General features: G+C 50.9%; 2 protein-coding genes across 3 annotated transcripts; one reads left to right on the top strand and one right to left on the bottom strand.

Annotated features, from left to right (window-relative positions):
* Positions 1-34: 34 nt before the first annotated feature.
* Positions 35-7,864, top strand: Gnb3 (G protein subunit beta 3). 2 transcript variants are annotated; one of them, XR_004944552.1, is made up of 11 exons: positions 35-1,129; positions 1,328-1,414; positions 1,679-1,717; positions 3,134-3,240; positions 3,319-3,382; positions 3,513-3,675; positions 3,777-3,843; positions 3,944-4,145; positions 6,323-6,539; positions 7,329-7,507; positions 7,651-7,864. XR_004944552.1 is itself a non-coding variant. In XM_036182600.1 (10 exons), exons 2-10 carry the CDS (start codon positions 1,358-1,360, stop codon positions 7,433-7,435), a joined length of 1,023 nt encoding a protein of 340 aa, XP_036038493.1. In that variant the 5' UTR covers positions 35-1,129; positions 1,328-1,357; the 3' UTR covers positions 7,436-7,864. The 2 variants fall into 2 exon arrangements, 1 of the variants encoding a protein (XP_036038493.1); XM_036182600.1 differs by having other exon boundaries at positions 7,329-7,864.
* Positions 7,865-8,526: 662 nt separating this feature from the next.
* Cdca3 (cell division cycle associated 3) lies at positions 8,527-12,489 on the bottom strand. The gene is made up of 6 exons (XM_036182601.1): positions 12,281-12,489; positions 11,488-11,635; positions 10,801-10,927; positions 9,498-9,791; positions 9,277-9,380; positions 8,527-9,153 (listed from the first exon to the last, which is right to left on the bottom strand). Exons 2-6 carry the CDS (start codon positions 11,605-11,607, stop codon positions 8,995-8,997), a joined length of 804 nt encoding a protein of 267 aa, XP_036038494.1. The 5' UTR covers positions 11,608-11,635; positions 12,281-12,489; the 3' UTR covers positions 8,527-8,994.
* Between the last annotated feature and the right edge of the window lie 47 nt (positions 12,490-12,536).

Raw genomic sequence — 12,536 nt, 5'->3', positions numbered from 1 at the left:
GGCTACTGGAGGTAGGGGTGGCTAGGGCTGGCCTGGGAGGAGACAGGTGGTGTCTTTGGGCCTCCCAGAGGCGGAGCCATGAGAGCCTGTGATTTGTCAGGGAAATCTCAGCCACCTGCTGCCTCATGCAAATAGATCCATGTGCCCATCACCTCCACCACAGCTGCTCCTTGGGTCTCCAACTCTGTCATCTGTCAAGCCCTGTCATCTGTTCCTGAGTATGGGTGAGAGGGTAGCCTGATCCCTCTGGCTCCTACCTTCACAGTCCAGTAAGACCCCAGGAATCAAGTGGGAAATCGTGAAGACAGACCTGTCCTCCCTCCCCCAGCCTAGGAGCAGGATACAGGGTTCCGTTCTCTTTGTAGTCCTTTCTTTGCCCAAAAGGCAGGGCACATCGGCCCAGCTCCCCCCTGGATCAACTCCCCCAACTAGGGTCAGGCCCAGGGGCAGCTGGTTGGGGCTGTTGGGGCTTGTCGAGAAAAAGGATTATCCAGATCAGCCCCTTCTAATCTCAGCTTCTGACTGTACCCTCTTCCCCCACAGCCCTCAATGAGGGAACATGGCTTGGGGTGTTGACAACAGGGTCATCTATCACCCGTCTGTCCTGGCTCCTGGCCTGCTTTGCTGAACAGGCCTGCACTGCCAAGATCATGACCACAAGTTAGACCTCGGGCCTGGGGGCTGCTGGAGCTGTGGCTGCTCATGTTCTGTTCCTCTCCCCAAACCCAACCAGTAATCCTCACAGCTTTTCTCTGATCTGTGGGCCTGATGCTCTTATCTCTGCTGGCAGACTGACCATGGAGGCTCCCCTTTATTCCCCCCTTCTAGTGGCTGGATGGGGGGGTGCTGCTCTTCTCTGGCTCCCCACCCCTCCAGGCTGGCCCAAGTCTCTGGAAGCCACACACCTCCCTCCCTGGCCTCTCCCCCACCCCTGCCAGCTGATTTCATTTGCCTGCCGTGGTTGTTGCTGGCCTTACCCTTCCCTGTCAGTTCCCCCCTCCCAGTCGGGGCCAGGCCAGGCCAGCTCCTCTGGCAGCAGAGGGGGCAGGTGACAGGCAGGCATCGCAGCTGAGAGAGTCAGGAGGCGCCTGGGAAGCGGAAACCTGGGAGAAATTCAGCCAGAGCCCAAGTAAGAGGGAGCTTACAGCTCTGCCCTCTGGGATTGGGGGCCCACAGGGAGGGCTCAGGCAGAGCTGGGAATGATGCAAAGGCCCTAGCTCAGGAGGAAGGGGAGCCCCCCATCACTTTTCAGGAGTAGGGTAGGATGTAAAGGACAGCAACATGGTCTGAGGGGGACTCCCCAACACCTATTCCATGTTCCTGGCAGGAGCCAGAACTACCCCTCGACCTGGGCACCATGGGGGAGATGGAGCAGCTGAGGCAGGAAGCGGAGCAGCTCAAGAAGCAGATTGCTGTAACCCCAGAGCCCTCATCCTGGGGACCCTGGAAAACAGAACTCAAGACATGTGGGAGTGTGGCCTGGGAGGGGTTGGGGGTTGGGTTCCTCCTTGGGTGACACTTTAGAGACCTCTCTGATCTAAAAGGATTCAGAGACTTTAAATTTGGACCTCACAGTTGAGACCACCACCCAACTGCAGAGCCCCATGTCCACTCGTGTGCAGTGCATGGGTGCGCCCCTACCTTACCACAGCTTCCCTGATGCCTGCTTTCCCCGCAGGATGCCAGGAAAGCCTGTGCAGACATCACCCTGGCTGAGGTGAGACTTTCTACCCCTCTGAAGCAGGACATGAGGGGAGGGAGGGACTGAATGAGTTTTCATGACCAGCAGCATACTGACTGCTGTAGTACACCCTGTCCTTAGAGTGAGGAGATTCATGAATTAACAACATCTATCAAGACCTGCTCTGGTCGGCATTATACTGGATGCTGAAGACAGAGACACTGGTCTCGTCCTCTTCATCCTTAGCAGTAGGATGGAGGGGCGTGCAGGATTTCTCATAGACTCGAACTGACGGTTGTCTGAGACTGCATTTCATCCATTCTAAAATGCTTGTTTCTTCAGATTTCTCTAAAATCGAGATGCATCTGACAATACATAATATCGTGTTAGCCTACTGTTTCTTTCTTGGTGATACGCAAAATAATACTGTTTCTTGGAATTGACAGTAAGTAGTACCAAGCCATGCTGGGTGGTACAAGGCTTGGAATCCAGCTACATGGAAGGCTGAGGCAAGATTGGAGTTCAAGACATGCCTGGGCTGCAGAGAGGTTTTAAGACCAGCCTGTCTCAAACTAAAAAGTAGCAAGTTGTGCTAGGAAAAAATTTTAAAAAGAAGACATGAAGTTGAGGGGAGTAGGAGGTGAAGGGTAGATCTGGCAGGAGCTAAGAGAAGTAGGGGTGAGTGTGATCAAAATGCATTGCATGCATGTATGAAATTATCAAATAGTTAATAGAGATACATTTTTTAAAAAAGGAAAAAGGGTTTGGGGATATATTTCAGTGGTAGACTTCTGAGCTAGCATACCCGAGGCCCTCAGTTCAATCCCCAGTACTGAGGGGGAAGAAAGAAAATAGAATTGATTATATTAAATATGTTCATAAGAGTAAATATCATGAGAAAGGTACTGTGCTAGATGCTTGTATACATAATTTTATATGATTCCCATGGCAACTCTGTAAGATAATAGGCTCAGGGAAAGGTGTGATTTGCTGAAGTTGACAAGGTATGACAGACCTAATCTGTGGACTCTGGAGGCTTACCAACTGGGAGGCTCACTGTGGTTGAAGGGTGGAGAACTGGAATTCAGCAGGGGCAGTCCAGGTAATGGCAATGCCTTGGAACCGATGGGTGTTGGCTATGTGTTACTGGTGTGTGAGGACAGGCACCTGCCAGTCTCATCATCTGTTGAGATTGCCCAAAGTGGGAATATCTCCATACTAGTGATTCCTCACCCTCAATCTGGAGACACTGAGCTAAATACTTAACTCTACTGTTGAGCAACTTGCCAAAAGCTATCCCAGCACCTGTCTACCACAAGAGGCCCAGTCACACCAGCCCAGGGACCTCTTTAATGTTGAGGAACCTGCTAAAGTGTCTGGTCCCTAGCAGGAGCTTGTACAGAGCAGGGGGTGTGGCAGACATGTGAAACCCAATACTCCTTTCTCTTGCAGCTTGTGTCTAGCCTAGAGGTGGTGGGACGAGTCCAGATGCGGACACGGAGGACATTAAGGGGACACCTGGCCAAGATCTATGCCATGCACTGGGCCACTGACTCTAAGTGAGGATTCAAAGGGGTCTAAAAGGGAGGGAGAGGCAGGGAAAAGAGGTAAGGATGACATAGGTGCCCTTTCTCCAGGCTGCTGGTAAGTGCCTCGCAGGATGGGAAGCTGATCGTGTGGGACACTTACACCACTAACAAGGTACTGCCCTTTCTACTAACCATCCTCCAAGAAGGACCTTCCATCCTTCCTAGGGTTGCCATGCCCACTCTCTCTGTCCTGTTCACCTGAAGCTCAGGTCCTACCTGCCCCAAATCTACCCTCTCTGCAGGTGCATGCTATTCCCCTGCGTTCCTCCTGGGTCATGACCTGTGCCTATGCACCATCAGGGAACTTTGTGGCATGTGGGGGGCTGGACAACATGTGTTCCATCTACAGCCTCAAATCCCGTGAGGGCAATGTTAAGGTCAGCCGGGAACTCTCAGCTCACACAGGTGAGAAGTCCTCTTCTTTTCCTATGTAGGGGTCATGGAGGTCCAGGCCCTTGGCCAGTTGTGACCCTGAGCCAGGGCACTGTCCTTCTAACCACCTCTAGGTTATCTCTCCTGTTGCCGCTTCCTGGATGACAACAACATTGTGACCAGCTCTGGGGACACCACGTGGTAAGGGTTGAATGCCATGGGTGTGGAGGATTTTTAGAAGGTCATTGTGTCCTGGGCAACTGTGACATTTCTCTGTGATGGGCTCTTTTTCTCCTGGCAGTGCCTTGTGGGACATTGAGACGGGGCAGCAGAAGACGGTGTTTGTGGGACACACAGGAGACTGTATGAGCCTGGCTGTATCTCCAGACTACAAACTTTTCATTTCGGGAGCTTGTGATGCCAGCGCAAAGCTCTGGGATGTGAGGGAAGGGACCTGCCGCCAGACTTTCACTGGCCATGAATCCGACATCAATGCCATCTGTGTGAGTGTCTCTTCATGTGTACCCTTTAGGAGCTACCTTAAACCCTAACACATATCTCTGACCCACTTCTACTGCACCCCAAGCCCTTTCCTTATTATTTTTAAAAATAATTTTACCTTTATAGGACAGTTTTAAAACCAATGATAGGAAATCTCATGTCTGCTTCACCCAGATTCATGTTAACATTTTGCCACATTTGCTTCACCGTTGTCTCTAGACATACATGAGCACAGCCACTCACACTTAGACCCTCCCCTCTGTTCTCTGTGTCTCGTGTGTAGCGCTGGAGAGCCAACTCTGATCTTTCCACGTGCAAGACAAATGCCCTACCAGCAAGCTGCACTCTAGGTCCTTCTTCCTAGGTCCTTTGAGAGTATGTTACACACATCATGGCTCTGTGCCCCTTAAATACTTCTTAAAGGGGAGAAGAGGGTGTTGGATTCCCTGGAACTGTTGGGTCAGCTATGAGCTGTCATGTATGTGGGTGCTGGGACCCAACAGAACTTGGGGCCTCTGCAAGAGCAAGTGTTCTTAGTTGCTGAGCCATCTTTCTAGCTCTAAATCACAAGTTTAAAAAAAAAAATCCCCCTTAAGACAAGGTCTCATTATATAGCTCTAGCTAGGTTAGAATTTGTTATGGCCTCACAGTCAGAGATCTGTCAGCCTCTGCCTCCCAAGGGCATGGTGTGTGCCACCATGACATGCCCAATTTTTACTTTTTAAAAAAATTATCTTGAGTGTGTGTAATGCATGTGTGGGACTAGTCAGAAAACAGATGTGAGGAGTCTGTTCTCTCCTTGTACTGTGGGTCATCAGGCATCAGGCTTGTGTAGCAAGTCCTTTTACCCACTGAGCCATCCAGCCACCCCCAAATGTTAAAATTAACTTATGACTTTACTTTCCATACTTTCTTTTTTGTTGTTGTTGTTTTTTTATTTATTTTAATTTATTTTAGTCAGGGTTTCTCTGTGTAGCTCTGGCTGGCCTTGAACATACAGAGATCGCCTGCCTCTGCCTCCCCAGTGCTGGGATTAAAGGCCTGTGCCACCGCTGCCCATCTTACACATTTTATTTTTATCATGCTAGAGAATGAACCCAGGTTGAGCCTAGTGAGCTGTATATCCAGTCCTTTCTTTCAGCTTTTGAGACTGGGTTGACAATGTTTTACCAGAGCCCACTTCCTAACTCAGGCAGACCTCAGGCTTACAATCTCCTCCCTCGGCTTCGGAGTTCTAGGGACTCAAGTTTTTTGACAGTCTCACCCTGGAACCCAGGCTGGCCTTGAACAATCTCCTGCCTCAGCCTCCCAAGTGCCAAGATTACAGGTATAAGTGTCCATTCCCAGCTACAGTGTAAGTTTTATGGGTATGAGTGTTTTGCCTGCATGGATGTCTGTGCACCACATACATGCCTGACACCTGTGGAGGGAAGGCGTCAGGTCCTCTGGAACTGGAGTTATAGATGGTTGTGAGCCACCACGTAGGTGGTGGGAAATGAACCTGGGTCCTCTGCAAGAGCAGTCAGTGCTCATAACTCCTGAGTCACCTCTCCAGGCCCAGTATAATTTGTAAAAACCAGGAAGCTCAACATCTACAGACTACTGCAGCTTATACTCAAATTTAACCAGTTCTCTCATAAATGTCCTTATCAGCAATGTTTTCTACCCAGAATCCCATCTAGAAACATGCACACCCTTGCCACGTCTTTTGTCTCTAGACTGGAACCATTTTTCTAGTTTTCTGGGGTCTGTGGTATTACATCTCCTTGATAAGGGCACACCAGTTTTCTATATTTTCCCTCGAAGTATACCTGCTGTTCTTCATGACGACGCTCAGGTTATGTGCTTGGACCTCATGCTGTCCTCACACAGCCTGATTTAGTGCCTAGGATAATCATAGAAGTCTGATCTTTCAGTTGTGTGACCCTGGGAACCCTTGGTGCTCTTGCCTGCAACATGGCAATGACGCCTGTCTACAGCGCTGGAGTCAGGGCAGAGGAAGCCACAAGAACACAGCGGTGAACAGCTATGCTGCACTGGCTGCCTCACCCTACCAAGAAATGGACAGGCAGAGAGGCCGAGAGAAGTAGCTCACACGCCCTGTGGAAACCAAGAAGCAGGCAGGAAGGCAAGGCTGCCCCAGGTCTGAGCCCTGATCACCTCTTACCTGTGTTCTCAGTTCTTTCCCAATGGAGAGGCCATCTGCACTGGCTCAGATGATGCCTCCTGCCGTCTGTTTGACCTGAGGGCAGACCAGGAACTCACTGCCTATTCCCATGAGAGCATTATCTGCGGCATCACATCAGTAGCCTTCTCGCTCAGTGGTCGCCTGCTCTTCGCAGGCTATGATGACTTCAACTGCAATGTCTGGGACTCGATGAAGTGTGAGCGTGTAGGTAAGGGTCTGGCCCAGACTCCCAGCCCTCCTTCCTTCCCTCCCAGTTTCTTTATAGGGACCCCTTACCGCTGTTTCCTAATGGTTGCTTCTCTCGCGCCTTGGAAACCAGGACCCTTTGCTTCTGAAACTGAGACCATATTCCCCAAACACCAAGTGTTCTTTGCAGCCTTCCTCTGCCCAGTGCCATGCCTGCTGCTTCTGGCCACCCCAAACCAGTGTATCTTAAATGCCCAGTCCTTTGGGGACCTGAGCTTCCAGGGCCATACACTTAAGGGGCAGCCTCAGGGAGGTGTGAATGAGAGCAAGGGTCCTTGGCCTGGCCTAGGGGCTTGTCTAGGATTGGCACAGTCTAGAGTGGAAAGAGTCTGATTTCCATCAGGAGAGACCAAGAAATGAATGAAAATAAGACATACCCCAGAATCAGGCTCCAAAGCGTATCCAGTTGATTACTTTTTGAGTTTATCTATACATGTCACTTTTCTGGGCCTTGCTTTAAAAAAACAAAACAAAACAAAAACAAAAACCTAGAAACAAAGGACCGCTTCCTCGGGCCCATCCAAGTGACCCTGGCCTTCCTCACAGCATACTGACATTCCTAACAGTTTACCCTCACCCCACCAGGGACTCAAATTCTGGACCAAGGAATTGGCCTGACAATAAATCCCTTTCCTCAGAGCTAATCCTCCTTCCGTTCCTTAGTCTCCATCAGGGAAGTCTAGCCTCCCCAGGCTGGGGCTTCTGTATATCACACCTGGGAAAGTAGGCTGACTTTTTCCTCTCTTCCCAGGCATACTCTCTGGCCATGACAACAGAGTCAGCTGCCTGGGGGTCACAGCTGACGGCATGGCTGTGGCCACTGGTTCCTGGGACAGTTTCCTCAAAGTCTGGAACTAAGGAGGCTACAGGAAGAGGGGCGGGAAGCCATGAAGATTCTCAGCTGCTTCCTCCTGTCCTCACCTCTTTAGGGTCAGTCTTCTATACCCCAGGGGCCATTCCCAGTAAACTTCCTTTTGAGAGCCGTAGGGATTATGGGAGTGTGCCTTTGGAAGCATCAGGGACACAAGGGCAAAGAACTGCCCCCTTCCTCCCGTGTCCTCCCCTTTCCACAGTCCTCACAGCTTCCCTTAAGAAACAAGAACGGACCCTCTCTCAGCCCCTAGAGTCCTCCTGAGCTCCCAGCAGCCTTTGCCCAGACCTGGATCGGCCAGGGTGCTCAGCTTATGATTATGGATGTCACTACTTGTCTCCTGGCCCCTTCATACTTTCTCCTTTTCTACCCTTTCCTCCCTCTATTATTACCTAATAAAAAGCAGCACCCTCTGATGCTAGCTTCCACCCTCTTTGTGCTACAAGAAGACCTAGGTCCCGTTAACAGGCAACAAGATATTACAGGTACTAGGATAGACTGTGGGCAGGAAGAAGGCTCAAGGCAGAAGCTGAGGTTTCATGAGGAGGCTGAGTGGCCTGGAGGCACACAACAGCTGGCTACAGACCACAATCATGTGTGCATGCCTGCATAGGAGTTGATATAAAGGCGATGGAGGCCATTAAAGAGTTTCAAGTGGGGTATTACCATGATCATTAAGCATCAGGCAAACTGCTCTGCCAACAGTTTAGGGTGCTGAAATGGAAAGAGAGACTGGCCCTCTAGAGGTAAGATGTGAGGCAGGCGGTAAGAAACCAAGGATGACAGGACCAGGCTAAGTGTGAGGCTCAGTAATGGAGCATTTGCTTAATATGAGCAAAGCTCTGGGTCAGTCTCCAGCAACACACACACACACACACACACTGACAAACAGGGGAAGAGATTAAAAACGTAGAATCACCAAGACCTAGTGACCATACTCACACATATGTCATTCTAAACAGAAGAACTCAATATGATGACCAAGGCCAAGATTAATGTTCGGGCAGATAGGTGCGTAATGGTCCTTCCTACCCACAAGGGTAGGGAATAGGCAATGAGGAAAAGCTTTATAGGGGAAGAGCATACGTTTTATTTTAAGGGAACTAACGTTGAGTGCTTATGTGGCAGCTGAATAAAAGTTAGGGTGAGAGAGGGAGGGACCTGAAAGTTCTCAAAAGCAGGTAATAGCTAAGCCCAAACAAAAGGGGAAGAGGAGAGAGGGGCCAAAGGCAGAGCCTTGGGGAACATCAGAACTTAAGGCATAGAGAAGAGGCTCCGAAGTGATAGCAGAGACACCTGGGTTCACAGACCCCCAGGCTGCCATTCTCCACACAGAAGACCAGTGCAGCTTTGGCTAACTTCTTAAAGCATTATTTAAAATCATCTCCTTTACTATACAAGGAACACACAAAACAAAACAAAAAATGTCCAAGTACCAGTGGTGGTAGCCTGGGAGGAACCAGAAAACCAGACTTTCCTCAGTGCCCTTGGGGACGGGGCGAAGAGCACAGACTATCACCAGGACCTGGGTGAACCCAGCATGGACCTAGCTCTCCATCAAAGCAAAATGCTGATTCTCCTTGTCATGGTCCTGGCTTTGCTCCCATGCTCCTCCTCCTCCTGTTTTCAGAATTCTTCCAGTTCCAAGAATGACTCCTTCCTTTAGGTCCTTAACATTTTCACTTAGAGGAGAAGGCCGCTTACCCTGCAAAAGGCGGTATGTGAGCCGAGTGGCCGGAGGGACGTTTAGGAGAGGTAAGGGCTGGGGAAAAGGGTCTCCCACTATAATAATGGATACCCTTGGTGAATTTTCACCCTCTTTCTTTACCTGTCGTAATGTCAGGGTCCCAGGGGAGTTGTCGTCCTGCAGGGTGGTGAGAGGAGATCTCCCAAGCACTTTGCTGTTTGCTTTCCGTCTAGTGCGCTTAGAACCTAGGGGAGAAAGGTTTTGTCAAAGGAAGGACTCGGGGCCTTAGTTTACTCTACCTACATTAGCCCAGGACATGATCCCAGCTTCTCTTCCCTCCATCTTGCACTTCAATTTTGTACCTGAAGACTGGGGAGTCTCAGGATCTCTTGAGGGCTTCTCCAAGTTCTGGCTGGCAATTATGGTTTCTGTGGATTGTTCAGCTTCCTCCATGGTTAACCCCTGTTTGGAGGGGAGTTCAGTCTGGCTCCAAGGCAGCAACTGGTCCTCAAGGGATAACTGAGTATCCAAAGGCAGGTCCAGTTCAGAAGATAAAGGTGTTTGCTGGGGCAGAGCAAGCTTTGGTGGGGAAACGGATCTGGAGGCTTCGGCCTCAAACCCTTCACTCAGCTCTCTCACCAGTGGACTCTGAGGGTCTAGAGGAAAGAAGGGGAACAAGCTCTGGCCTTCGGCTATGAACCAAGGAGGAAAGGAGAGAGGAGCGTCGGGACTTGTGGGGGGCGCAGCTCAGTGGTAGAGTGTGAACACAGGAGGACGGCTGGGCCCCTGGGTGGTGGTGCGCGCCTTTAGTCCCAGCACTTGGGAGGCAGAGGCAGGTGGATCTCAGTGAGTTCAAGGCCAGCCTGGTCTATAGAGTGAGTTCCAGGACAGCTAGGACTGTTACACAGAGAAACCCTGTCACACAAAAACCAACCCCCCCCCCCCCAAAAAAGAAACAAAAGCAAACAAACAAAAAAGCTGAGGAGGGCTGGGTTTTATCCCAATTGGGCCAGGGGAGCTGGGCATGGTAATACATGCCTGCAATTCTAGCACTTACAATGCTAAAGTAGGACTGCATCAAATTGCAGACCAGCCAGGGCTACAATGTAAGACCTTGCCTTAAAAAAAAAAAAAAAAAGCTGGGCATTGGTGGTGCACACCTTTGGTCCTAGTACTTGGAGGCAGAGGTAGTTGGAGCTCTATGATTTTGAGGCCAGCCTGGTCTACAAAGTTGAGTTCCAGAACAGCCAGGGCTGTTACACAGAGAAACCCTGTCTCTGAGAAAGAAAGAAAAACAAAACAAAAAAAAAAAAACCAAAGAAAGAAAGAAAAAGGCCAGCTTAGTGGATAAAGGAGCGTGTTGCCAAGCCTGATGACCTGAACTGGATCCTTAGAAGCTCCATGGCAGAGGGGAGCTTCTGACCCTCACACATGAACTGTGCCAGGTGTGTGTCCACACACATAAAAGAAATGTAAAAAAAAAAATTCCTTTTAAGTGAGAGGGGTCCAAAATGGGAGGCTGGAGCCCTGCGCATGCTCAAGACCTTTGGCTCAAATCCTAGAGTTACAAAAAGCAGCAAATAAAAAACAGCGAAAGGAAAACGGTTTTGATGCCACCCTAGATGGGTGTCAGCTCCATCAGCATCCCCAGGACCCATCACTTACCTGTACCACTTATCTTCATGGGCGTCCGTGCAATACCAAGAGTAGGAGAGCGGGGGTCTGGGTCTTGCGCTTGTTTGGGACTATCCAGCTGTTCTGTTGGTAGGCTTGGCTGTGGAGAGCTCTCCACCTGTCAAAACCAAAGGTAGAACAAGTCTGGGCCCTGATCTTTATTTCCTCCCATATTCCCATTCAGAACTGCTAATGCCCATGGATATGCAGCCTGCCAGATGCCGATTAAGAATGCGGAAAGTTGCTAGGCATGGTAGAGGCACACGCCTTTTATCCCAGTATTTGGAAGGCAGAGGCAGGTCGATTTCTGGGAGTTTGTGGCTAGCCTGGTCTACATGGTGAGTTCCAAACTAGCTTCACAGTGAGACCCTGTCTAAACAAAACAAAACAAAACAAAACAAAAAACCAGAAAGCCAGTTAATGAAAAAGAGACCACGAATTTGAAAGACAGCAGGGAGGGGTATATGGGAGGGTTTGGAGAGAGGAAAGGGAAGACAGAAATGATATTATATCAGAACCTAAAAATAATAATAATAATAATAATAATAATAATAATAATAAAAGGTGCACAAAGTAGGGTTCCAGTGGCAGGGGGCAAGGACTGGCACGGAAACAAGCTAGCCGGAGGCCCACGAATGGAGAGCGCTTCTCTGCAGTGCCCAGCCCGGCCCGGCGTACCTGAATAGGAGTGCGCTGGATACCAGCACTGGGTGAACGAGGGTCCGCTACCCGTGCCAGATGCTTGTTGTGCGGCGGGGGCCGTGCTGGAGTGCCTGAGATGCTCTGAGTAGAACCCATCTCCACGAGCGGCGGCGACGGGGCCCGGCTGTGCGGAAGCCGAGGAGGAGACGCCGGTCAGGAGCGACGGGGCTCTGAGCTTACGGCCACCGTGTCGGGCCTCCGAGCCCGTCCCACCCGATCCTCCCAGTCTCCAGCAGAGGGGACCTCCGGGGGGATAACGAGTGGAGCTTCCTAGCGGCGCATTCGGGTCTGCGGGAGCCTCGGATCTGCCCACTAATTAATTCGCATCGCTTACGGGGCCCCAGGTCGACCTCGGGGGACCAGCACCAGCTCCAGCCACAGCTCCCAAAGCCCGGAGTTTCAAACTCCCCGCCACGCCCCTGCCTTGCCCCTATTGGCTGAGCCGAAGCGGACTCTCATAGGCCAGTGGTGGGAAACGCGGCCTCCAGAGCAGACGGCCATTGGTCTGGAGGATGTCTATCATGAGGCCTGGCCAATGGGCTGAGGACTAGCTTGCCCCCGGGGTGGTGCCTCGGTGAGCCGGGGACTTTTGTTCAGTTTGGGCGCGAGACCTGGAGCGCTGCTCAGCTCTTAGGGTTTTAGTAAAACAGGACGAGTTACTACGCTGTATGCACTACGCTGTATGCACAAATCTGGCTGGAGACGGAGTTAGGATGGTTCGCCTAAGGCGAGACGGCAATCCTTATTGGTTGACGAAGTTATCACTCACATCTCTCAAAGTCCGCCTCATTGGCTACTGCTTTTCAAATACCAAGAAGACAAGCGGCCGTCTGCTTTCCGACGGGACCGAGCCCCTGGCAACGTTTCAGCAGTTCATGGGTTTAAACAACCCACAGTTCGTGCTCTTCACGTAAAGAACTCCCCTCGAGTCCTTGAATCAGAGGCGCCGCTACTGCGCGCCCTCCTGGCGCCTCCACCGGCGCGCCTGCCCTGGAAGAGCGGGATTGGTCCTCTCGACCATCAGT

This window comes from Onychomys torridus, chromosome 3 (genome assembly GCF_903995425.1).
Source record: "Onychomys torridus chromosome 3, mOncTor1.1, whole genome shotgun sequence".
NCBI classification, from domain to species: Eukaryota; Metazoa; Chordata; class Mammalia; order Rodentia; family Cricetidae; genus Onychomys; species Onychomys torridus.
Note: the sequence above shows the minus strand (reverse complement) of the source record. Positions and strands in the feature narration are given on the sequence as shown.